This window comes from Mytilus trossulus, chromosome 4 (assembly GCF_036588685.1).
Source record: "Mytilus trossulus isolate FHL-02 chromosome 4, PNRI_Mtr1.1.1.hap1, whole genome shotgun sequence".
NCBI classification, from domain to species: domain Eukaryota; kingdom Metazoa; phylum Mollusca; class Bivalvia; order Mytilida; family Mytilidae; genus Mytilus; species Mytilus trossulus.
In genome coordinates, this window is record NC_086376.1 from 90,998,131 (window position 1) to 91,025,629 (window position 27,499).

Below are 27,499 nucleotides of genomic sequence, written 5' to 3' on the forward strand. Positions count from 1 at the left end.
ACATAATTGATATTGATTTTTAAAAACTTATATGAAGCAAGAACACCTAAGATCGTCCGAAGTTATTTCATACTTTATGCAGCCCTATTAACATTTCGATTCGCACGTCAATTACAAATCTTTTTTATGTAGAAGGGACGCTCGCTTTGCATACACCTCGTTTTATCCTTGTATCTATGATGATTTTATTTAGGTGTATGTCTTGTTGTGCAGTTCTTTCTTTGTTGATTTTATTTAGGTGTATGTATTGTTGTGCAGTTCTTTCTTTGTTGATTTTATTTAGGTGTATGTCTTGTTGTGCAGTTCTTTCTATGTTGATTTTATTTAGGTGTATGTCTTGTTGTGCAGTTCTTTCTTTGTTGATTTTATTTAGGTGTATGTCTTGTTGTGCAGTTCTTTCTATGTTGATTTTATTTAGGTATATGTCTTGTTGTGCAGTTCTTTCTATGTTGATTTTATTTAGGTGTATGTCTTGTTGTGCAGTTCTTTCTATGTTGATTTTATTTAGGTGTATGTCTTGTTGTGCAGTTCTTTCTATGTTGATTTTATTTAGGTGTATGTCTTGTTGTGCAGTTCTTTCTATGTTGATTTTATTTAGGTATATGTCTTGTTGTGCAGTTCTTTCTATGTTGATTTCATTTAGGTGTATGTCTTGTTGTGCAGTTCTTTCTATGTTGATTTTATTTAGGTGTATGTCTTGTTGTGCAGTTCTTTCTATGTTGATTTTATTTAGGTGTATGTCTTGTTGTGCAGTTCTTTCTATGTTGATTTTATTTAGGTGTATATCTTGTTGTGCAGTTCTTTCTATGTTGATTTTATTTAGGTGTATGTCTTGTTGTGCAGTTCTTTCTATGTTGATTTTATTTAGGTGTATGTCTTGTTGTGCAGTTCTTTCTATGTTGATTTTATTTAGGTGTATGTCTTGTTGTGCAGTTCTTTCTATGTTGATTTTATTTAGGTATATGTCTTGTTGTGCAGTTCTTTCTATGTTGATTTTATTTAGGTGTATGTCTTGTTGTGCAGTTCTTTCTATGTTGATTTTATTTAGGTATATGTCTTGTTGTGCAGTTCTTTCTATGATGATTTTATTTAGGTGTATGTCTTGTTGTGCAGTTCTTTCTATGATGATTTTATTTAGGTTTATGTCTTGTTGTGCAGTTCTTTCTATGATGATTTTATTTAGGTGTATGTCTTGTTGTGCAGTTCTTTCTATGTTGATTTTATTTAGGTGTATGTCTTGTTGTGCAGTTCTTTCTATGATGTTTTTATTTAGGTATATGTCTTGTTGTGCAGTTCTTTCTATGTTGATTTTATTTAGGTGTATGTCTTGTTGTGCAGTTCTTTCTATGTTGATTTTATTTAGGTGTATGTCTTGTTGTGCAGTTCTTTCTTTGTTGATTTTATTTAGGTGTATGTCTTGTTGTGCAGTTCTTTCTTTGTTGATTTTATTTAGGTGTATGTCTAGTTGTGCAGTTCTTTCTATGATGATTTTATTTAGGTTTATGTCTTGTTGTGCAGTTCTTTCTATGTTGATTTTATTTAGGTGTATGTCTTGTTGTGCAGTTCTTTCTTTGTTGATTTTATTTAGGTATATGTCTTGTTGTGCAGTTCTTTCTATGTTGATTTTATTTAGGTATATGTCTTGTTGTGCAGTTCTTTCTATGTTGATTTTATTTAGGTGTATGTCTTGTTGTGCAGTTCTTTCTATGTTGATTTTATTTAGGTGTATGTCTTGTTGTGCAGTTCTTTCTATGTTGATTTTATTTAGGTGTATGTCTTGTTGTGCAGTTCTTTCTTTGTTGATTTTATTTAGGTGTATGTCTTGTTGTGCAGTTCTTTCTTTGTTGATTTTATTTAGGTGTATGTCTTGTTGTGCAGTTCTTTCTATGTTGATTTTATTTAGGTGTATGTCTTGTTGTGCAGTTCTTTCTATGTTGATTTTATTTAGGTGTATGTCTTGTTGTGCAGTTCTTTCTTTGATGATTTTATTTAGGTGTATGTCTTGTTGTGCAGTTCTTTCTATGATGATTTTATTTAGGTGTATGTCTTGTTGTGCAGTTCTTTCTATGATGATTTTATTTAGGTATATGTCTTGTTGTGCAGTTCTTTCTATGATGATTTTATTTAGGTATATGTCTTGTTGTGCAGTTCTTTCTATGTTGATTTTATTTAGGTGTATGTCTTGTTGTGCAGTTCTTTCTATGTTGATTTTATTTAGGTGTATGTCTTGTTGTGCAGTTCTTTCTTTGTTGATTTTATTTAGGTGTATGTCTTGTTGTGCAGTTCTTTCTATGATGATTTTATTTAGGTGTATGTCTTGTTGTGCAGTTCTTTCTATGTTGATTTTATTTAGGTTGATGTCTTGTTGTGCAGTTCTTTCTATGATGATTTTATTAAGGTGTATATCTTGTTGTGCAGTTCTTTCTATGTTGATTTTATTTAGGTATATGTCTTGTTGTGCAGTTCTTTCTATGTTGATTTTATTTAGGTGTATGTCTTGTTGTGCAGTTCTTTCTATGATGATTTTATTTAGGTGTATGTTTTGTTGTGCAGTTCTTTCTATGATGATTTTATTTAGGTGTATGTCTTGTTGTGCAGTTCTTTCTATGATGATTTTATTTAGGTGTATGTCTTGTTGTGCAGTTCTTTCTATGATGATTTTATTTAGGTGTATGTTTTGTTGTGCAGTTCTTTCTTTGTTGATTTTATTTAGGTGTATGTCTTGTTGTGCAGTTCTTTCTATGATGATTTTATTTAGGTGTATGTCTTGTTGTGCAGTTCTTTCTATGTTGATTTTATTTAGGTGTATGTCTTGTTGTGCAGTTCTTTCTATGATGATTTTATTTAGGTGTATGTCTTGTTGTGCAGTTCTTTCTATGTTGATTTTATTTAGGTGTATGTCTTTTTGTGCAGTTCTTTCTATGATGATTTTATTTAGGTGTATGTCTTGTTGTGCAGTTCTTTCTATGATGATTTTATTTATGTGTATGTCTTGTTGTGCAGTTCTTTCTATGTTGATTTTATTTAGGTGTATGTCTTGTTGTGCAGTTCTTTCTATGTTGATTTTATTTAGGTTTATGTCTTGTTGTGCAGTTCTTTCTATGATGATTTTATTTAGGTGTATGTCTTGTTGTGCAGTTATTTTTATGTTGATTTGGATATAGCTGTTTGTCTTGTGGTGTTTTATTTTATTTTTGTCATTGTCATTTTTGTCTGTGTTCGAAATGAGTTTGATTAAACCTTTAGTATCTTTCGCCTCCTATCTGATGCATTTAATATAGCTGGTTTACTACCTGGTTCATTAACTTCTTTCTTTACCCCCTCCCGCCTACAAAAAACCAACACAAGACTGTTAATATAAAAAAGAAGATATGTTATAGTTTATTAGTTGCATGAATAGTATATTTTGCTCCTAGTTGACAGATATAAAGAAAAGATGAAGACATCTGAAAAGTGTATGATGTACAAGAAAATTTTAGAAATGCGACAAAATTTGATTCAGAGTAGATTTAAATTTGTATAGTGATAAAAGAAACAACAGCTAATTTTATAGATATTGATTTCACATTCAGTATCAAAAATGTCAAATGCAGTTTAAATTGCATGTTTTAGGTCGATTGCTTTTCTACCTGATTGAAGTTGCATGCTTTATTTATAAAAATCCTACTAGTTTATGTAAATATTTGTAATGTTCTCTCTTATTTATGAAAAGCGATTTATAATTATACATAAAAAGACCATATTGATTAATTTCTATAGTCTCAGGTAATATTTATAAAAATATCTGTTCCTGAATTTGCCAATCAATATTCCAAAACAATACAGAATTCCGATAATCATCATTGGCTTATTTTTTGTGACGTAGGCATTTGGAAATGACGCACAATTGTAAGCTATTTTTGGTCTTGCAGTACCAGAATACAAAAATAATATCGGACGCGATATAGATGCCAAACAAACTAATTGATAGAGATTCGGGATAAACAGTTTTAAATAACAAATCAATGAGTTTGTATCCGACAGCAGATTTACAATTCCTTTTTTAGATCAATCTGCGAAAATAGATAGCTCCAAGGCAAAAAACGTTTTCATGCAGTTCTTTTTAATTTTTCCTTGGTTCTACTGACGTATTGAGTCCGAGTTTAAAATCCGTTAACGTAATCCTCTCTCGGAGGAAACATCATTCAAAGTTAAACGATAATCCTATAGCACGTCACTGCTTATACCATCAATAAAACAATAAAAGGATAACATGGATAAATTTTGATTAATTTCTTCCACACAATTCCTGTATATGAATTTATTTATTGTTGTTAATCTCCAAGGTTGGGCTATTGCTTATCTTCCAAGTAGGATATTAACCTTAAACACTGATCTCAAACTAAAGGTCAATTGTCTTAAAATATATAATAGTGCTGTAACTGGTTCCCCGTCCCCAGGGACAAAAAATATGATACAAAATACATTTTGACTTTATTATACAATAAAATAACAGGCATACAAGAAAAAGAAAGGGGAGAGAAAATCACAGAACTGGCTCCGGATGCGATATTTTCTCACTACGCTGAAGACCGTTTGTAAGTTTTTTTCTTTCTTACCAGGTTGTTGACATATTCCCATTTTCATTTCCTACTCCATAAATGTATGTTTTTTTTTGTTTATCATCTGATACGATTACAAAAGTTAACAAGATAAGTTTCCCTAATGGACACCTCACTATTAAAAGGAAAGCTTCTTAACCAAGGTTTCTTTTTGCTACAGAGGAATAATCTGTATAATGAATGTCAAGTTACTCAATATATGTGTCACATATCATCATGGGAAATGTAGTTTCTCTAAAGAACATGCACATCCCCCATTCCCTGTTTTAGACTGATACCAGCATAGGATAATTGTAAATGGTGTGAACTTCGACAAAAGAATGAATTGAAACAGGAAATTTCCCCGAATCATCATAGATCACCACCGGCTTCTCTTTGGGTTGATCATTCTTTAGTTTTCTGAATAGTGATATGTCGAGAAATGTTGAAATCGTCAATTTCCTAAGTAAATTATATTTTTGTTTGATTTCTACATCGATTCTGCTAGACGTCCCCTTGATGCTCCTGTTTAATTGTAACCCTCCGGATCACATAGTAGGCCTTCCAGGTTTGTTTGATTTCTACATCGATTCTGCTTGACTTCCCCTTGATGCTCCTGTTTAATTGTAACCCTCCGGATCACATAGTAGGCCGTCCAGGTTTGTTTGATTTCTACATGGATTCTGCTAGACACACCCCTTGATGTCTCCTGTATAATTGTAACCCTCTGGATCACATAGTAGACCGTCCAGGTTTGTTTTCGAGTTATACTTGCTGCCTCTATCTTTTCTCACTCCAGATCATAAAGTTTCAGTTCTTATTAACCAAGTTGTGTTTGAAGTTTCTTTGTGATAAGTATAAGTAAGTATAGTCTGAACCTGTAATACTTTAGTTAGCTTTGCCTTCTCTAGTTGTTTTAGTTAGCAAATATATACTGCATAAATTCTTACACCACGAACAATTCAGTGGTATTAATAATGTAATTATTATTTAAAATGGACCAAGAGTTGTTATGTTAGCAAGAATATATCATTCAGTTTAGACAATTCCATTTTAATATCACTAATAAATATCATGCATCTAGTCAATAGCATTGATGGTGAGACCGTCACAGTAGAAAGGTTGGAAGTTTCGAAAAGATCCTTCGTATATGTTCTCTATCTATCAGAAGTACTAGTAACACATTTAATAAAAACGTCTTAAAAAGTGTAACAGGCGGAGTAAGATATTTTTTTGTTATATTTTCTCAAATCTTAACTAGAACTTTTCAACAATGATTCACTTCATTTTTTTTTTGTAACTGATGAAAATATAATGTTGGTGTCAGATGTTTGGTGTTTATCAATGATTTTATCCCAAGTTATTTTTGTTGCACTTCAGTGTTTTTGTTTTTTTGTTGTTTTCCTCTTATAGTAGATGTGTGTCCCTAAGTTATAATTTGTGACCAGAATTTGTTCTATGAATATAAATATCCCTATTCATAAAACTCGATTCATGACTTTTGAACAGCGGCATACTTCTGTTGCTTTTAGTTATGGGCATGGATTCATCAAAAGCGATTGCATAACATACACATGTATAGTTATTGTAAACCGATCCTACTTTTAGTTGTAACCTTAAAACCTTTCATTTTACTTTCTTCGATTGTGTGTAGATAAGGCAGATGCATAGCAAATGTCACTTAATTGGACTTTTTCATGTCAGCATTTAAAAAGACAGCTGCCATGAAAATATTGTATAATTTTACTCGTGTTTGTCACAAGTCCAAATCTTATAATGCTAAATATAAATAACATTATTGTTTTATAGGAATAAAAATGATTTCCAACAACACGCTTGATAATTTGTAGGTCAAAAGACAAGATAGCCGTACAATCTCCAACAAGGCTTGGTAAATTGCAGATGAGGTCCAGGCACCTCCCACAAAAAGCACAAAACATGAGAAAAAAAACCATAATGACTTTTAAACAAGTACTGGTCTATTTGTAAAACAGTAATACACTGTAAAGGAACAGATCAAGAGACTCTGATAATATTTTATTAGAGCAAAAATGTTATTGAGAAATGATATGGATCAGATATCAACAATGCATAGGAATTCAGAGAACAAATCAATTACTAGCTACCTTGTTACATTAGTCCAGTTTTATCTTCAACCTTTAACAATTACAACGACGGAATTTAATCAATATTAAACCTATTACTCTGCAACTCTATAAAAAACATTAATGACATAAAACTAAAGTCGATAAGTTAACGCGGCTAAATAAGGGTAACAATTAACTATTTTAGATCTATTTCTGGGATGTCAATTAAAATTTGCGTCGGAGACATTGCGTGAAGGGTTTTAATCTGTCAACAAATTCTCTAGGATTTAGGACAAGGATAGAAATATACTATGTTGAGTGGGAGTTCATTTGCCTTTTTCTGTAACCGTCAAATGCCATGTTGGAGATAATTAACTATACTCTAAACGAAGAATAAAAGTACAAACAATTAATTCATTGATCAATTTAAGAAATCAGATACTTTAGTTAACGGTCACGTTTTACATTAACAGTTTGTTTGAATATCTGGAGCATAAAATATCACATTGAATTAAACAAAAATATGAAGTAACAATTTTTCCAGTATACTATCAAGAGACTTTTAAAACAATCATATGATAAAAAAAATAAATAAAAAATAAATAAATAAATATATGAATAAACCAAAAAATACATAAAGTTATAAAAGAATTAGTATTTACAGAATGAGTGAGAAGTAAGATCTACACATACTGAGATTGGTTATTTATTTTAACTGTTCGCTTTTCAAACCGTTGTGATTGTAAATTCTCAATCAAAAAATATAAAAATGTTACACTGCAACAAGTGTATTACGATATTTCTCCACTCGAAACAGTTAAATTCCATTATTCGAGCTCTTAAAATAACCAAAATTTAACTGTCGAGAGTGAAGAAATATCGTAATACACGAGTATTAGTGTCCGAATCTATTTGTCTAATGATTTTTATCCTTCTTTTGGAAACATTTTTAGAAACTTGTGTTATTTTAAAAATCGAGAGATCCAAATGGTGAAATTGAAATCTTCGTAAATTTTACGGACGCCATCAGTTGGTTGACCGTTATGGAATGTCGCCTTTTTCATGACGTCACAATAGGAAAATTCAGAAGAAAACAAAACATTTAGACGTCGTTGTAAGATGGTCATTGTTATAATATTGTTCGTTTCTGTGTGTGTGTTGCATTTTAACGTTGAGTCGTTTCTGTTTTCTCTTAATTTTGAGATAAGACGTGGCACGGTACTTGTCTATCCCATATTTATGTATTTGGTTTTGATGTTATATTTGTTATTCTCGTGGTGTATTGTCTGTTGCTTGGTCCGTTTCTGTGTGCTGTTGCGTTTCGGTGTTGTGTCGTTGTTCTCCTCTTATATTTAATGCGTTTCCCTCGGTTTTGGTTTGTTGCCCCGATTTTGTTTTTTGTCCATGGATTTATGAGTTTTGAACAGCGGTATACTACTGTTGCCTTTATTTAGACGTCATAATTAAATTTCAACTAATCATTTGCCGAAAACAAATTTTTCACTAGTGAGAAGAAATATTTTTCTCACACCGGTCAGGAAATCTGAGAATAGCACAAAAATTAGAGAATAAGTATTTAAATACATTACATGAGTTATCTGCACTCGCATGAGAAAAGGAAAAGGGATTGTATTGCCATTCTTCAAACAAGCTAGAATGATATATTACTGTGGAGTAAATGTCAATTGAAGACGTCTACTTCTGGAGCACCTGCGATCACCCCTAGTTTTTTTTATCTGGTTCGTGTTGCTCACTGTTGTGTTTTTCTATGATGTGTTTTGTGTATTGTTGTTTGTCTGATGGTCTTTACACAGGCGTTAACAGTTTGTTTTCGACTTAGAGTCCCCTTGGTATCTTTCGCCCCTTTTTTTGGCATACTGATGCCATTATCTGTAAAAATAGGCATTAAAGAAATACTTAAATATAGAACAGACTACAACACGTGAAGTGATTAATATTATTCTGTTATTGAAACAGGGAAAATCAGGAGGAGCTTAGACTCCTGAATGATATTGTAATAAGCCAATATTTGAAATAAATATTTATTTATGTTGTTAAAAAAAAAAAAATAAAAAAAAATATTATTCTGTTATAGTGGCCTAGTATAACACAGACACTTTGCACACATTTGAAGAATCATTTCATGGGCATATGCAGGTATTTGTTAGATACTATGACAGGAGAAATATATGAAAGGGAAAACTAATTTGGATATCAATCAAAACACTGAGAGAAGGAACTTTATATATGGGCCATGACTATAACTGTAAATCATAAGATGGTATACTATTTAAAGACAGCGATACATTCTACAACATCTAAACATATCTTATATCATGATGTATATTCATAAATTAGGAATAGATATTAAAAAAAGTTTTAAAACTAATTGGTCGCCATTTATACCACATATTACAGAAGTGTTTTATATATGTTATATTTGTTATTCTCATCGGATTGTGTCTAATGCTTAGTTAGTTTTTATGTGTGTAACATTTTAATGTTGTGTCGTTGTTCTCCGCTTATAGTTAATGCGTTTCCCTCAGTTTTAGTGTGTATCCCGGATTTGTTTCTATGGATTTATGAGTTTTGAACAGCGGTATACTACTGTTGCCTTTATTTACTGTGAAAAACAAACCTTGCTTATAATTTTATAAAAAGAAGATTTTGAGAGAAAAAAATCACTTTTTTACTCATTTTCTGGCGTATATACTAAATTTAGTCCTGGCATCTAAAATGATTTAATTTTCTACTTTTATCATTATTCAGCTGTTGATATGCTTTCTCATGCTTATGCTGAAGCCTATTGACTGTTTTAGATTGTTCATTGTTGTATTTAAGACTCAAGTTGATGATCTGAGGCATTTAGTCGTTGGTGTATTTAGGGCTCCAGTGTACGATATGATGATTTGCTCTTCTTTGTTGGATTGGGGGCACCGGTCAATGATCTGGCCTTGTTGTCATAAAACATTCGAGTAATTTTTTGTCCTCGTACTCGAAATTCAACCAATCAAAATGCTGGATTTCATGTTTCGAGCATGATTTTTTTGCCCCGAGCACTGAGCAAAGTTTTGTGATTTCAACCCCTGAGGCCTTTATGTTGTTGGTGTATTTCCAGTTCAGACCTATTAAACACTTGATTTATATGACGATTTTCTATTTATAATATTGATTTGAGACAAGTGCTGCTCGAAATGGAAACAATTGTGTTTATATGATGTCACAATTATAAAAAGTAAGTATAGTATAAAATTATCAGTTAAGTGGTCTCGTCGCACAGTTTTTTTTTTATAAAATATATAAAATCTTCAATTGTGACGAAAATAAATTCCATTTGTCGAAACCGAAATAACACATAACACAATTTCCGTATTTATAAATAGTTGAAATTTGAAATGATATGTGAACAAATGTATTGTTGAGTTATAGTCAGATAATTAAAGTTTGCGTCGGAGGTATTATGTCAATAATCACTTTATTGAGGAAACATTGATTCAATTGAGTTTCTGTTCAACTATTTATGAAAACAATGACAGAAATGAAATGAATTGAGAAATGCGATTCCAGGGTTCTAAAGGGAACATGTAAGAACATAACTTAAATAATTTATTTTAATTGTACTTTAATGTAACTCGTAAATTTGATGAAACACTACCGAAAACATGTTCAAAGCATAATAAGTCTATTGGTTTCGTTTACCTACCTAAAATTGACCTTGGTATTGATAACGGTCATCCATTAAATTTTTTCATTCGGCATTGGACTGCACTATAGAGTTCGACGCTTTCTATGTGTTAAAGCTCACCCGTGAGACAATTCTTTTTGGGGTCCAAAAGTGGCCAGTTTCAATACACTGTTCTTGCCCCCTTCCAACGTATCGAATGTACAGTGCCAGTCCAGCATTCAATCCAAATAGACCATTTTAAACTGAACCTACCAATAGGAATATTTCGTGGTTGTAAATAAACTCATCATAGTTACCAGGACTACATTTTGTATATACGCCAAACGCGCGTTTCGTCTGCAAAAGACTCATCAGTGACGCTTGAATCCAGAAAATTTAAAAAGGCCAAATAAAGTACGAAGTTGAAGAGCATGGAGGACCAAAATAACTAAAATTTTTGCTAAATAAATCTACAGTAAGTTTTGCCTGAGGTAGAAAACGGTCTAATCTATAAAAATGAAAAACGAGAAACAGCTATGAACCACATCACCAGACGACAACCACTGAACATCCGATTCCTGACTTATACTGTTTACTAATCCATCATTATTTATTATATACTTATGACGTGGATCGGAATTGTGTTACAAGCTATAATCAATTTCGAGTTCTTGTCTTTCACTTTCGCTTGATACTTGGTCTATCTGCCATTTTATGTTTTTTCATTAAACACTTATATGTTTTTAAAGTGATTATAATATTACAATGTTGACTTTTGTACCTCAATTTTTGACTTTTTAGATATAACGTCTGTTTGTTTTGCCCTCGCATTGTTGTCATTATGACGTAAATATATGCGGCTGTCATATTAGAGAGATGTTTAGCTAGCTTTACAACCAGATTTAATCCTCAATTTTCTACATGAGAAGATGCCATACAAAGTGAGGAATATAAGAGTTGTTTTCCATTTGTAAGATGTGTTTGAGTTTTTGATTCTGCAATTGTATAAAGGACTTAACGTTTGAATTTCCCTAAAAAATCGGTATTTTTGTTATTTTACTTTTTTCATACCGATAAATTGACATCTTGACGAAAATTTGAAACCTAAAAGAGGTTAAGTTAAATGACAGTTATAATATAGAAACTCACTGGTTGTGATAATATATAAGCAAAGACGTTGACATTTAAACACAAACGTATGTTATCCCAAATAGGATAAAAATAAACAAATAAATCAACGATCTATTAAAACTAAAAGATTTATTTTGATACACAGAAAACATCTACCCAAAAATAAACTTCTTGATGCAGTTTATGGAAACTAAAGTATCTAATTAAGCTAATTCGGAAATCATTCACAGAACAAGCTTTATATTCATATTGATCTATCAATAAATAACAGGGAGACATCACGGACATGAACACAACATAACTCAGAACTGATATCAATTCGATGATATGGTTAAGATAAAGAGATGAAATACAAAATATTCTGTCAAAATTTCGTAGGACGACATCAAATATTTGAGCTTTAAGAAAACAACATTTTATAACTGCATAAATGTTAAAATAACAAATATAGAATTAATTATTATTATTTTGATTATAAGGAACGAAACTTGTACCGGACAAATGAATTAGATTGACTTCAGTACTAAAGTTTTACTGTGTAACTTGATAATAAGGAAACACATACATTTCACAAACATATTTTTTCATGAACCTAGATTTGTAATCGTACCAGTTTCATTGAAATGATAAGGTCATATGCAAAGGAAACATTTAATATGTAGAGAAACATTTACATTAATCTTTAGGGAAACCCCACTTGAAAATCAGGTAAAAGCAACATTCCAATGAAAATGTTCAAAAACAAATAAAAAGAAAAACAGATATATACTTATCGTTAGAAACAGTTCTCGGAAAAGTAATTTCATTTAAATGGGCATCTCTTGCAATCAAATTAAGTCTTTGAGAACGTTTCAAAAGTGAGTCAAATTAAATACAGTCAAATATCGACAATAATAACTCATCTTAAATTCATCTGAACAATTGCTATACTAGGCAATAGACAGTTGGAGATAAGTGATGATTTTCTAAAGATAAAATGTTTCTGGACTTAGTGGTGATTTCATTAGAAAACAATGGATGGTGATATAAATTGAAATGATTAATCGTCAGAAAAAAAGTTTCAAAAATGGTGTTTGATAGTCAGTGAGTTTTTGTTATCTTTCTCAGATGTGACTAGTTTTTCTAATGTTTATAAAGAAAACATCTGCCTATTATCGTACTTAAGATCCTTAATCAGAACATGACTGCGCTAGTTGTTTTAATAGTCACCACCTGATAGGTGTTGCAAAGAGAGTCGTCCCATGTTTTAATTTGTTTAACTATGCATCAACAAATTTAAAGGTTCAGCTCTTCCTCTTATTTTCATGCTCGATAAGTAACTTACTTGTGGAACCTATTGCAAGGAGAATAATTTGTGTAATTTGTAAAGTCTTGTCTAAGAGTCGTATATATTGTTATTCCACGGATTATAGGAAATCAAACTATAAAATCCATTTGACATAAATAAAAGTATAATGAACTTGATCTGTTTTTAACGCTGAACGTCCTTGGCTTGTTGATACATCCACTTTATATTCATCATTAAGAACATCTTCTGTATGAGAATGACTTAAATTAAATAAGATACATTTTGTTCAATACATATTTTGAAGAATCAAATCCTTCTTTTAAAAATGCATCATGATTACAGCTTTTCATATTACGATATCTAAATCAACCAATGTCCTTGAGAAAGGACAATAACATTTCGTAGTAGACATCTAGGTCGGTAGTAAATCATGTTTTATCACTTCGCATTACACTACTTTGTTGCTGGCTTTCTCAGTCCGCTTGTTTGATGTTATATTGCTTACAGGGTACATGTAAAAGATCATATCTTAACTTTCGTATCAAAGTGTGATGTTATATGGCGATCTCACTTACAACCGAAAAAATATATTGTTACATTATGTACATTCAAGTGTAACAATAAATATTTTGTTGAATCATTGATCGAACAGTCAGTGTACTGAAAGATCTGGTCCATTTAATATTAGTTTCAGTCGCCTAATTTTTATGCCAACTTAATGGGCATAATGTTTTCTGGTCTGTGCGTTTGTTTGTTTGTTCGTTCGTTTGTTCGCTCATCCGTTCGTCTGTCCCGCTTCAGAAGTAAATGTTTGGTCGAGAAAGTTGTTGATGAAGTTGAAGTACAATCTATTTGCAACTTGGTACACATGTTCCCTATGATATGACCTTTCTAATTTTAATGCCACATTATATATTTAACCCTATTTTCACGGTCCACTGAATATAGAAAATTATAGTGCGAATGGGGCATCCGTGTACTATGGACATATTCTTGTTTCCGAGTGTTTTACCCAAACTAGAGTTTGTTTCGTTTTAGCATGAGAGTTATGCTTATGAGTCTTTAGCGTTTTGGGAATAAGTGTCTAAACTATAGTTCATTTTACCAAAGCATATACGTCTGATTTTTAACTTCATAAGAGGATTGACATGAGTGTTTCCTTACACTTAAGTTTATTCTGTATTCTGCTTTAGTTTTTCTGTCTACTGCTGAAGTAATAGTTGTATGTCTGTGTGATGTCATTGATTTGGTTATTTGTCAACGTGTGATTTATCATCGGTCGTGGTTACAATCCAAGCGTTTAAACCGTTTTTATAGGAATTTTTAACTTCGAGAATGGGATGAAAAATTGTACATACTCACGTCGAATCTTTTTAAATGTCTTTCAAACTTCATAAATAATCGATATTGTCTTTTCAGAACCAATGAATACTATAATAATCATTTTTGCAAAATCCTGATAAATTCCAGCATGTCATAGTTGAGAACCAATCGTACAAGTTCACCAGTACTGCTCTGATCTGTTTTGACCTAGATAAGCCTTTTCCTTTGTGTCTAGCTTATATATACAACTAAGTATACATAAGCATTTCTTTTCTATCGTATCTATTTCAAAAATGTATATTGATATCTGGACACAAAAACCAACTAATTGACAGGTTAGGAAACCTTCATTATCTTATTTCAATTTCAAAATACCAGATTTGCTGCACATATTAGTGTAAATGTTTGCCTATAAATGTCCTTCTTGTTAAACTACCCTAAACAATTTATGCAATCAAAACAACGAAGACCTTCTATTTAATAGCAAACTAAGAAGAAGAGGTAAGATTGCAAATGAAACTACTCACCAACAGACACCAACTGACGTAAAAGTAAGCAACTATAGAAAAAAAAACCATATTGAACGGCAACGAATGACGACCCTTAAATTACAAACGCTTTATCGTAATCCAGCCAGTTATTCCCTGATCGGGCCAAACCATAAAAATCATTTAATACACAAAACATGAAAAAATAATTGTCTTTTCCTGTGCAAAAATTTTGTCAGTTGTTTCATTTGTTTTCATCTCTGGGATAATCCTATATGAAATTTGACAATGCTAAAAGATCTTCGATATTAATTGTCGATAGTCGACTTGTCATTTCAAAATTATTAGATAGTGTAGACGAATTCTATAATAATTTATTACAAGTAAATTCTGAAATGTTAGGAATGACCGATTAGCATTTCTAGTGTGAGTAAAAATAATATATAATCAGCAATTTCACTTCGATAATTGGCATCAAATATCGTTACATTATTTACTTTAAACAATGATGATTTCACTATTGTTTTAGGTGATTATAAAGGAGCGTGTATCTTGCTTAAAACTTAAATTTTTCTTTTTCTTAATATAAGTTATACAATTTTTATTACAGACGTATATGGACATGTTATAATTCACTGTTGTTTTGTGAACGGGAAACGCAAAAACACCAATGCTCTCTTATGTTAATGGTTCTGTTGAGTCGTAGCTTGAAAGGTATTTCATATTAAAGCATTTATAGTGATAAATGTTAGGGTTTGATTGTACTTGGTTGAGGAAACTCCGAATAGTCTCTTCGAATGAATGAAAAGATAAAGTGTTTATTTCATTAACTATAACTGGGTGGATACAGCTATTCTACCCCCCCCCCCCGCAAAAAAAAAAACACCAACAGAATTCCATATGTATTTTGGTAGCTAACTGAAAAATGACAACGAACGGATAAATTTGTTACAACCAGGGTCATTTTGAAACTGAATATTATCATACATATTATACAATTGGTGAAATACTAGCGCAAAACTGCTGCCGACATTTTTAGTCTCCGAGGACGGTATTAGCTTTGTAGTCAGTAATTTTGGACCTCCACGACTTTTATCATATATTTTGTTTTCTCTGTTTATAGATTAAGGTAAGATTTGGCCAAATCAAAATTTACAAGAAAATCTTTCAATATTTAAAACAAAACGATAAAAATTCAAAACGGAAGGTCCCTGATCAAAAAGCAAAGTCAAAAGAACCACCAAACGAATGGGCAACACCTGTTGCTCATGTAATTTCAAAGCCGGTAAATAGTCTAATTCGGCAGGTCGCATTCATAAAAATGGAACAGGAATGTAGATACGACATAAGGAAAATAAACTCATCATAGATAACAGGATTTAATTTTTTTTCCACTAAGGCCAGACGCGCGTTTCGTCTTCAAAAGACTTATCAGTGACGCTCGAATCCATAAAAGTTAAAAAGGCCAAATGAAGTAAGAAGTTGAAGAGCATTGATAAGCAAAATTCCTTAAAATTTGTCAAAAACAGCTCAGGTAGTATATTCCTGAGGTAGAAAAGCCTAAGCAACATATCCGATATTATCTATGAAGCGTTTATTCCATAACAGTCAACCAATTTGTGGAGGTGTTCGTAAAATTCACGAAGTGAGGATTCAAATTCATCATTTGGAACTCTTCGTTTAAAAAAGGTCACAATTGGGAGTCTGAAATCTTTTGTCGTTAAGTTTGGTTTTCCATCGACCCTCATTGTCAATACTTATATGTTAGTCCTCATCAAATGGCAATATCTATGACTTCACTACACACACGGACATAACGAATGAGTGTGGATATATAAACACCGTTTGATAGAGAAAATTGAATATCGCCTCCTGAGAAAGGAAAATTAACAAAAGGGAATGAAAAATCGTCTCTTTTGTCTTAAATATCAGTATAGAGTTTTCTTTTATAAATTGAAATGTCTCAAATTAGAACAACCCACTATTGCAGTTTAAATTAGATTTAGTTAAACTAAAATCCTTTGAGTAAATGTCAGTAGTATATTTAGAGAACTCTGGATTATAACTATATGTGTTGTTGAATGTATCAATTAAATGTAACAATGATGTGTCGTTACTGAGTTTGTTCATAAACTAGGATTGGTAGCAGTACAGGAATGAATCTTCTATGATAGGGGTGCCGTTAGTGCCCATAGGAATACCTACTACTTGTCGATACATTTTATTGCCGAAACGTAAATACATGTTGTCCAGGAGCAAATTTAAAGCTTCAATCCTATCTTCACATTTCCAGTAAGTGGTTATAGCATAAACTGGCTAAATATCTAATGTAACCTCCTATTTGGATGACAGTGTTGAATAGCCAAAAAGTCGGATACACAAATATTCAAATAGACAAGGTATAAAGCTGTAAGGGTGTTAGCAAATCAAGTAGTTAGTGATGTTGTGCAGAATCCGACTGTATTGTTTGATTTTTATTTTGAATTGTTTTTTGTTTTGTTTTTTGTACATATAATAGATTGAAGTTGTTAATCTTAAAATTATTTCATGACACGTTTGTTTCTTTACAAGTGTGTCCCGACTGATCGAAACACAGTCGTTCAGGATTGCGTGATAAAAAAAAAGCAAAAGTTTCCACAGTCTCATCATTATGTGTCTTTTACTGTACAGAAAATTTGTGCGTTGTTTGATTTATTTATATCTCCGTGGGTTGTTTTATATAGAATTTGACGTTGCTAAAACATGTTTGCAAGTAATTGTTGATATCATGATATTGGAATAGTCTTCTCTTAATCATTTAAAATATATCACTGATGAATAACACATTATTAGTGATGAATAAATTCTAAAATGCTAGACTTGACCGATTTACAATTTCAATATCAGTAACAATGTTTAATTAGCACATACTTTTCGATAATTGTCATCAAACAGTTGCAGTCGTTAATGAATTAAATAGAAAGTGATAAGTGAACCTTTAAAAAAATGTGATAATGAATGAGTGTTTGTCTTGTTTGAAAAGTGTGATTTAGCATTTTTTTCTTTCACAGTGATACAATTTATATATCAAACATATATGTACGTGTTGAAACACTCACAGCTTCACGGTGACTTTGTGAGAAGGACAAGCAAAACATCAATGTGTTTCTATGTTTTTGATTTTGCCCAGAAAATAGTTTATAACGTTATGACGTGTTTAAGCCTCCATATCTTTCAATGATTTGGGTATGAGCGTTTATGTATGAGTTAAATTCAGAAGGGCACATCGAACGAACGGAATTTTAAGTTCATTTCATTTACTAGCACTAATTAAGAATAGATATACGAATCTGCCTGACTGAAGGTAAATACAAAAAAGAGAGTACCATAGACAAAATGGTAAAAACTTATCAACATACGAGACGACAGACAAAAAACAACGTTCATATTCTTGACTTGTCACATGAACTTTCCCTAGAAAATAATGTGTAAACCTGGTTGTACTAACCAACAACTGGTATGTTATACCAAAACACCATCATGACCTTTCTTGTAAATTACAAAAAACACACAAGCATTACTTTTCTTTTACAATATTTTATTCTGGATCTGCAAACGTCAAGATAAAATAATCTTACCAAACTGTACTTTATTATTTTAGAACAACTTGGAATGTATTATGTTTATATGCCCTTTTTATATTTTTTTTCATTCATTTTCAATTTGTTTTGAATTATGAACTATTGATATCATTGGTGTAATATTGTTACATTACAGCTAGTATTAATTAAACTAACACTTGATGACTTGCCTTGGAAATAATGTTCATCTTAAAAAACTTAAAAAGCAAGATATGATTAAAATACGTAGAAATATTAGAAGCTAAATAACATTAAGAGACTTTAAAATCTGTAAATTCAAAAAGAGGTACTTCTATGAAATAAAACGCTTAGTTATATTTCCCAACGGATCAAACAGAATCAATCTGCCACATTCCTGGCTTGGTATAGGAATATATTGAAGACATTAGTGGGTTGACGGAACAAACAGAAACACTCTGCCACATTCCTTCCTAGGTTGGTAAAGGAATATATTGCAGAAATTAGTGGGTTGAATTGGGTTCATTATCCTGTTCTATACAGTATAAGGTATTTATATAGTAATATAGCCAAATGGCAAAAAGTTCCTAAAAGAGTGTAACAGGACAAATTCTAAATATATACATCAATATAGTCTGACTTTTCTTTCGGTATATGCCAATACCCGTTGTAAGTTGTTTAGTTAAATCCTCTTTTTGAAGTTTTTCGGACACCTGAAACATTGAATGTCATAAAATTAAGTTACTTACCTATAAATAATTCATTTGTCGTTTGTTTGCGTTTTATTATTTAACCAATGGTCGAGGAAAACATTTTGAGTATTGAGTACCTATAAATATTTAACCCCGTCGGATCATAAAGTACCTTTTACTGTGCAGCATATTATACAGCTGTGTGATAAGTTTTAGCTCTGGGTTTTCTCCATCATAATATTTGTCGGTGCTGGAAGATCTTCGATAGTATTTGCTGAAATTGGACATTTGGTTCTCTAAATTACTAGCTAGCATGGATAAATTCTACAAAAGTTTTAGACGAGAAAAGGTTAAAATGCCTTTACTTGACCAATTAACATTTTCAGTGTGAGTAGCGATGTCTAATACGCACGTACACTAGGATAATAGGCATTATATAAAAATCATTTGCAGATGATAAAATCCGACATATTAAAAGTGATAATTAAACATATATACTTAAGTGATAATAATTGCTTGAAAAGTTTAATTTTCTCTTTTAGTTTCATTTACATAATTTATCTAACGAACTGAATGTCGTAACGTTTTTCTCAAATGTGACCTATCAAATAAACTTATCAACGGTTTTGAAAAAAGTGAACTCACAAAAATACTAAACTCCGAGGAAATTTAAAATGGAAAGCTCCTAATCAAATGGCAAAAATCTAAAAGCCCAAACACATCGAAAAATAAATTCACAAAAATACTAACCTCCAAGGAAAAATCAAAACGGAAAGTTCCTAATTAAATGGTAAAATCAAATAAAAGAATCACATCAAACGAATGGACAACAACTGTCATATTCCTGACTTGATTCCGGTATTTTCAAATGTAGAAAATGGTGGATGTATGACAATCGCATCAAATTCTATAATATTTACAAAGATGCGCGAACAGAACAGACATACTAGGTAAAATTGTCAAAAAAGCGGTACAGCAGTCATCACCATGTCACAATCTCAATTAAAACAAAACAAAACAAAATTTAACAAAGAAGCACAAAAAAGCATCTATAACATTTAACAACCACATTTCATTGTTTTATTTATATATGTATTTTAAATAAACCCATAAATGATTAAAATAGTTGGAGTCCTGTGACTATGGCAAGGTTAACATCACACAGGAAGAGATATAAAATGATTTTGTCGTTCAAAGTATTTTCAAAATTATTTCAGAACAATAACATAATGGAATTATAATTGAACAATGAAATAATGGCGGGATAATTAAAATTACAGAGACACATCATGTGCCAAAGAAACACAAAACGTAGAAAACACACAAGCAAAAAAAAACCCAACACATTGGCGGGATATATAGGTATCGAGTCACGTCAAATGGATAGCACCGAACGCAGACCAAACAGTAACAGTAATATTAATAATAGAACAAAGACAAATAAAAAACAAAATAACACTTTATCAAGCTGATAAACAACGTATATGCCCTTCTTTCTCATCTACATCATCCGTTAGGGTTACATTTCATTAAAACTATTCTTTTTTCGCTGCCTGTTAATTTTCTAAAATGTTTGAGAGATTATGCACTTGACAAAGGAGGCACTAATACATTTTCTCCAATATACAGACGTGTCAGTATAATTTGTGATGTAGCTCTTTTCCGTCTCTTTAAACAAAAAAGATCGGAACCTTTACATGGGGAAAAGAGGAAATTCTCTCCTGTTTACTTTACCAATAATGGAATTGATGAAATCAACATCAACAACGTTCTTCATCAAAAGGAGGTAACATCTAAAATTCCTATTTATTTTCAAAATCAAATTGTTCCTATTGTATCCTACAGTTACACCAAAATCATTGCCCCCAAAATATTTAACTATAAACAAGCATTTCAGGACCTTGATTTAGAACAATGCCTAAAAAAACCTCTGACATGTGACTGTTCCCACTCGCCTTACAATTACAGCCCCTCTGGCCATGTAATTACTGGGGATCTAAACATAATTCAACATGAAAATCTCCGAAAGGTAACTTCTCATGGTCCTATGTTTAGAGAACTCAACATATCAATTGGAACCATACCTTCAAAATAATTCTGGATTACATTGAGAACTACGCCAGAGCATGGGCTAAACGTGAAGAAGTTCAACTGGACACTTTGTCAGAATGGGTCAAAATAATCAGGTCTCTGATAAAACGTCGCATTCATAAGTTCAAAAACTGTGTGAATAATCGACTTAAGTCCATTTTTAGTGACAAAGAGGCAGTAAAATGTCTATCATCTGTTCAAGATAAGTATGTTGTTGTTCATGCGGACAAAGCTTCAAATAATATTGTCTTTATATGCAAATCGTACAACTACGAGTGTCTTATAAAAGAATTAGGAATAAATGGTTTTGGCGAATCATAAGTCCTTCATGGCTTCTATGAACATTGCATTGAACAACAAATCGGAGGACTTACCTTGTTTGTATTGGATACCTAAATTTCACAAAATTCCGTACAAACAACGGTACATTGCCGGCTCATCTGCATGTTCTATTTAAGATCTGTCCATTAGATTGACTAAAATTATGTCCGCAGTTAAAGAGGGTGTTCAGATATACTGTGAAACTGTTTACTCGCGTAGTGGTATTAACCATATGTGGATTCTTAAAAACTCTAAAGAACTTCTGGATAATTTCAAATCTTGGTCTTTTTCCGAAATTAGTTCTATTAAAACTTTTGATTTTTCATTCTTGTATACAACCATTCCCCATGTGAAATTGAAAAATCGTCTTAAAAAAATAATCCACAATGCTTTTCATCATAAAAATGGTAGCATACACTATAAATTTATCACTTTGGGATACCATAAGGCATATTTTGTTAATAAGGAACAAAAGGGAAAACATACTACAAAGAGGAACAAGTGATCAGTATGCTGGAGTTTCTTATTGAAAACTTATTTGTTGAATTTGCAGGTAGACCTTTTCAACAAATTGTCGACATTCCTATGTGATCGAACTGCCTTGCCGACATTCCTTTGGGATCGAACTGCCTTGCCGACCTCTTATTATTTTCATATGAATCGGAGTCCCTTCAGACACTTGTCAAAAACAAGAAGATAAAAGAAGCCAGGTTATTTAATTTCACTTTCAGATATATTGATGATGTGCTTTCCTTTAAAAATCCGAACTTTTCTGATTGGTTTCCATTAATAAACCCACCAGAACTAAAAATTAAAGAGACAACAGACACGACCTCCTCAGCCTCATTTTTAGACTTATACCTCGAATTTGACATACACAGTCATCTCAGTACCAGAATCTATGACAAACGAGACGATTTTAATTTTGAAATTATCAATATCAATTTCCCCCACCTTAGTAGTAATATACCAACTTCACCTGCATATGAAATATACATTTCCCAACTTATGTGGTATTCAAGACCTTTCAGCTTCTATTCAGACTTTGTAAAACGTCACCAGTGTCTGAGCAGAAAATTGATGAATCAGGGGTATGTCAAAGAATTTCTCGTCCTTTTTCTAAAAAAGTTCATCGGAAGGTACCAAGAACTTGTTGATAAATAATCCGTATCAACTGCACAAATAATACAAGATGGTTTGGAGTCTTGATTTTGCGTACTGGCGTTGGTTATCATCTTAATAACATGTTAAAGTATTCTTTTTTTTCTGTCTTTATTAATATTACTTTTACTGGTAAGTCAGATTTTTAGATATCCATTTGATGTGACTCTGTGCTTATGTAAAACATCATACTTTGAACGATAAAATTATTTCATTTATTAATATGTATATATGTACTCGAGATTTCGCCAATTTAGACGCACCGGTACAGCGGATCTATGTACACTCCCTAAGAATTAAAATATTATCCCACCACCACAACAATCCCCACCAAACACCGCCCAAGGGAGCGTGTAGGACACCGGAAAATATGTCATTATGGTGGAGGAAGCCGAAGTTCTCGCAGAGAACCACCAGGCCACTCGGTGGAAACAGACAAACCAGAGAGATATCAGATGATTGATCTCCAGGTCAAATTAGGGGACAACTTTGACCAACCGAGGCTCCCAAAGTACCCATTCTAGTTTAAACTCCGGTCTGGGTACCAGAGATGTGTGCGAGAGGGTGAAAATAACCCTTCTGATGTACTGATATTTTTAGCACCCCGAGTGGGAATCGAACTCGGGACCTTCAGCACTGTAGCCATCGGTCTTAACCACTTGACCACGAACTTACATTATTACTATATATTACTTTTTCTCATGGATCTTGTCATACTTTGAATGACTAAACTATTTTTTTCATTAATAATACTTTTTCTATTGAAATCTGTTTTTAATGATCCACCATTTTCTACTTTTGAAAATGCCTGTACCAAGTCAGGAATATGACAGTTCTTGTCTATTCGTTTTTGATGCGTTTTGTTATTTGATTTTGCCATGTGATTATGGACTTTCCGTATTGATTTTCCTCTGAGTTCAGTATTTTTGTGATTTTACGTTTTATACATTTGACGTGACTCTGTACTTATGCATCTCGCCATACTTTGAACCACACAATTATTTTATTTATTATTTTTACTTTTACTGTTAAGTCTGTTTTTTTGTTATATCTACTTTGCGGGACTCTGCATTTATGTGTGCCGGCAAACTTTTAACGACAAAATTATTTTATGTCTACCTGTGCGAATTTCAAACGCGGAATTTTACACCAGGACTTCCATCCTTTACGGGTAGACTCTTCATAGATATATAAATTCGTAAAAGATAAGCAAAATGAGGATGGTAAATTTGATGTATGCCGTTTTCTTCTTCTTTGGTACATTTGTTGTATTTATAGTGATTAAGATGATAACACAATGTTGACTGCTGTACCCCTAATTTTGACATTTTTACTCTTTGAGGATGTTTGTTTTGTTCACGCATCGTTGACAATGTAGTGGAATTTGATGAGACTTGCATACAAGTGAGATATTTAGCTAGCTATAAAACCAGGTTCAATCCACCATTTTCTACATTTGAAAATGCATGTACCAAGTCAGGAATATGACAGTTGTTATCTATTCGTTTGATGTGTTCGGACTTTTGATTTTGCCCTTTGATTTAGGACTTTCCTTTTTGAATTTTCCTTCGAGTTCAGTATTTTACAAAGTCTGAGGAGCTGCCAGGGGTTGAATATCGGATAAGTTGCGAAACGTATATCCCATAATCAGGTGAAGTTGGTATATTGCTACTAAGGTAAGGGAAATTGATAAATCTGGGGGATATACTAATAGAACAAATCAGAAAAGTTCGGATTGTTAATGGAAAGAACATCATCAATATATCTGAAAATGAAATTAAATAATCTGGCTTCTTTGCTTTTTTTTACAATTATCTGAAAGAACTCCGATTCGCATGAAAATAAGGAAAAGTCGGCAAGGTGAGGCGCACATTTCCAAAGAAATGCCATATTCAACAAATAAGTTGTCGATAAATCCAGCATACTGATCACTTGTTCCTCTGTGTAACACCTTTTACTCTCTTGTTCGCTATTAACCTAATATTATGATATCCCAAAGTAATAAATTTATAGTGTATGCTACCATTTTCATGTTTAAGGGCATTGATAATTTCAGGCGATTGTTCAATTTCACATCGGGAATGGCGGTATACAGGTTTGAAAAATGAAAAGTGTTTTCTATGGAACTAATTTCAGAAAAAGACCAAGATTTAAAATTATCCTGAAGTTCTTTACATTTTTTAAAGAATAAACATATGGTTGATATTACTACACGAGTAAACAGTTTCACAGAATTTCTGAAGATCCTCTTTCACTGCGGACAGAATTTTAGTCAATCTAATGGACACTTATTTAGTGGAACATTAGGTATTCAATACAAACAAGGTAAGTCTTCCAATTTGTTGTTAAATGCAATGTTCATTGAAGCCATGAAGGACTTATGATAAGCCAAAATATAATCCTTGTCAAATGATATGTTCTTGTATGTATGATTACCTGATCATAGTGCTCATTTACACCTAATGCTGTTATTAGACATTCGTAGTAATACGATTTACATACAAAGATAATATTATTTGAAGCTTTGTGACGTTTTATCAGAGACCTGATTGTTTTGACCCATTTTGAAAAAGTGTCCAGTTCAACTTTTTTTCGTTACATCCATGCTCTGGCGTATTCCTCAATGGAATTCATAATTATTTTGAAGGTATGGTTCCAATTGATATGTTGAGGTTCTCTTAACTTAGGACCATGAGAAATTACCTTTCAAAGATTTTCATGTTAAATTATGTTTAAATCCCTAGTTACAACATGGGCAGAGGGGTTGTAAATATAACGCGAGTGGGAACATTCACATGCCAGATGGTTATTCAAACGAATGAATAACAACTGTCATATTGCTGACTTGGTACAAAACTTACATAATCGAACCCGTGTTACATACGAAACAGGATGGGGTAACTGGTCCGCAGCATCAGTGAGACCACCGATATATGGTTGAATTAGTGTTGCTAATTCTTTAGTTTTTCTATGTTCTGTTTTGTATACTTTTTTGTTGTTGTTTTTTCGAAAGGGCTTGTCAGCTTATTTAAGACTTATGAGTTTGGATGCCCCTTTATCTTTTTCTTCTCTTTTTAAACACACACAGCTCTACTTTACTTTGTAATGAGGATGAACATTCCCATAAATATTTGTTTCCTGCGTGACTTTTCATGTAAATTACATGAATTGAGAATAGATAGCAATTTTCTAATATACCAGCACACAAAAATAACCTTACTTGTAAATTCAATGAAAAAGATCTATTAAGAACTGTCAAAATGTATACCAACACACCAGTAAAACCCTTATTGTAAAATACATAAATTAGGATCTACAAGCAATTGTGAAGACAAAGATAAGTATATCAAAAATATGTATTATTATTTCATAGTTAAAAGTAAATTAAGACAAATACTTTACTCCGAGGAAAATTTAAAAATATTGGTCCCTATTTAACGGCAAAATCAGAGGTTCAAACACATCAAGTACTAAAGGGGGTCATCAACAGAGATGAGTGTTAGTATGACAAGTAAATTCTAACTTGCTAGAAATGAAATATTTTCATGTTATTTTGGGTATATTTAGATAAACCTTCATAATTAATTTCTTAAACTCAAAAATTAAAAGCCGAATATAACGAATAAACACTGCCAAAGTTAAAATTCTAAAATGCTAGACTTGACCATATTGAAATTTGTTTTTAGTAGTATATTCTTATAAGCACGTACACCAGCGCATTTGGCATTCCATAAAACAATTTGAAGACATATTAGAAGTGATAATTTGACATTTATACTAAAGTGTAAAGTGCGTTTCTTGCTTGAAACGTGTTATTTTAATAAATTATGTCTCAGTGACACAATTTATCTAAGATACATAGAAACGTTTTATTTTAATGTTTTTAAGTCTCAGTGACACACTTTATTTAATATACTTATATAGAAATGTAATGTACAGATGACGACCCAAAAGTTGAAATTGTCGTCTTTTTTTGTTTTTAACTTGACCTACCGATTTAAACTTTTCAATGGGTTGGTACTTATATGAGCAACACGACAGGTGTCTTATGCGAAGCAGGATTGGTATAATCTTCCAAAGCACCAGTGAGACTCCAGATGAATGTTGAGGTCCGTGTTGCTCAACCTTATGTTTTCTATGATGTGTTTTATAAACGCCTGTTTATTATTTTATTTCAGACGTATTAGAATGTACCTTTTATATATTTTGCTTTTCTTTTTCAACATACAAGGCTTCACTGTGGCTTTGTGAGAAGAATTATCAATAGCATGAATATTTTGTTTCCTCATAGTTTCGCATCCCTGATTTTTCAAATGTTTAGGTTTGAACTTCTTTGAGCCTTCTGAATTAGACCTTCTGCTTACTTTTTCAGAGTGACTTTGAGAACCCGATATCTGGTTGGGTTCTTGTCTCTCATCTTTGGTTTTCAATGTTGCTTTTTGTAAACTTTCAGCGTAAAGACTTATGGATTTGACTGTCCATATGGTATTTTTAGTTTCTCCTTTTATAATTTTAAAATAAGACCTCAATGTTTTGTCAAGTTGCTGACAAAAAACATCAATATTTGTTCTCTTCATGATTCCGTCAATTTACTAATCCCTAACGTTACAGTATATATAAGCATCCAGGTTTTCAAGTAATGAAATTGAACGTTCCTTGATGACGTATCAGAAAGGGCGCATCAAATGCACACAATTTTAAAGGTGTTTTCATTCATTTACTAGCACACGGTCGATACTGCTGAAAGTGGACTGTGAGTAGCCAAGACATCCTCAGCTGTGTCGTTAGTCATGTTAGTATAGTTAAATAAGTTTGTCATAGATGACAGTGTATATTATTATCAGTAGAATACACAATTCAATACATCGGTTTGTTATGACCATTATTGCATTCTTCTTACTTTGCTTATGACATGAACGAATGCAACTTTTCTTGAATTTTTGCTTTTGTTAAATTGAGACGCAAAAGGATTGAAAAAGAGCCAACCCAATATTCAATGTCATTTTGTACTGTTGAAAATGTTTTCGGTCCTTTTGTACTTTATGTGTTTCTCTTTCGATCAAGGAATCGTCTGTCAACTCCTTGTCACATATTT

At 32.0% G+C, this 27,499-nt stretch overlaps 1 protein-coding gene across 1 annotated transcript; it reads right to left on the bottom strand.

Annotated features, from left to right (window-relative positions):
* Positions 1 to 124: 124 nt before the first annotated feature.
* On the bottom strand, positions 125 to 26,981 carry LOC134716899 (uncharacterized protein PF3D7_1120600-like). Its single transcript, XM_063579914.1, has 2 exons — positions 26,633 to 26,981; positions 125 to 3,213 (listed from the first exon to the last, which is right to left on the bottom strand). Exons 1-2 carry the CDS (start codon positions 26,979 to 26,981, stop codon positions 125 to 127), a joined length of 3,438 nt encoding a protein of 1,145 aa, XP_063435984.1.
* Between the last annotated feature and the right edge of the window lie 518 nt (positions 26,982 to 27,499).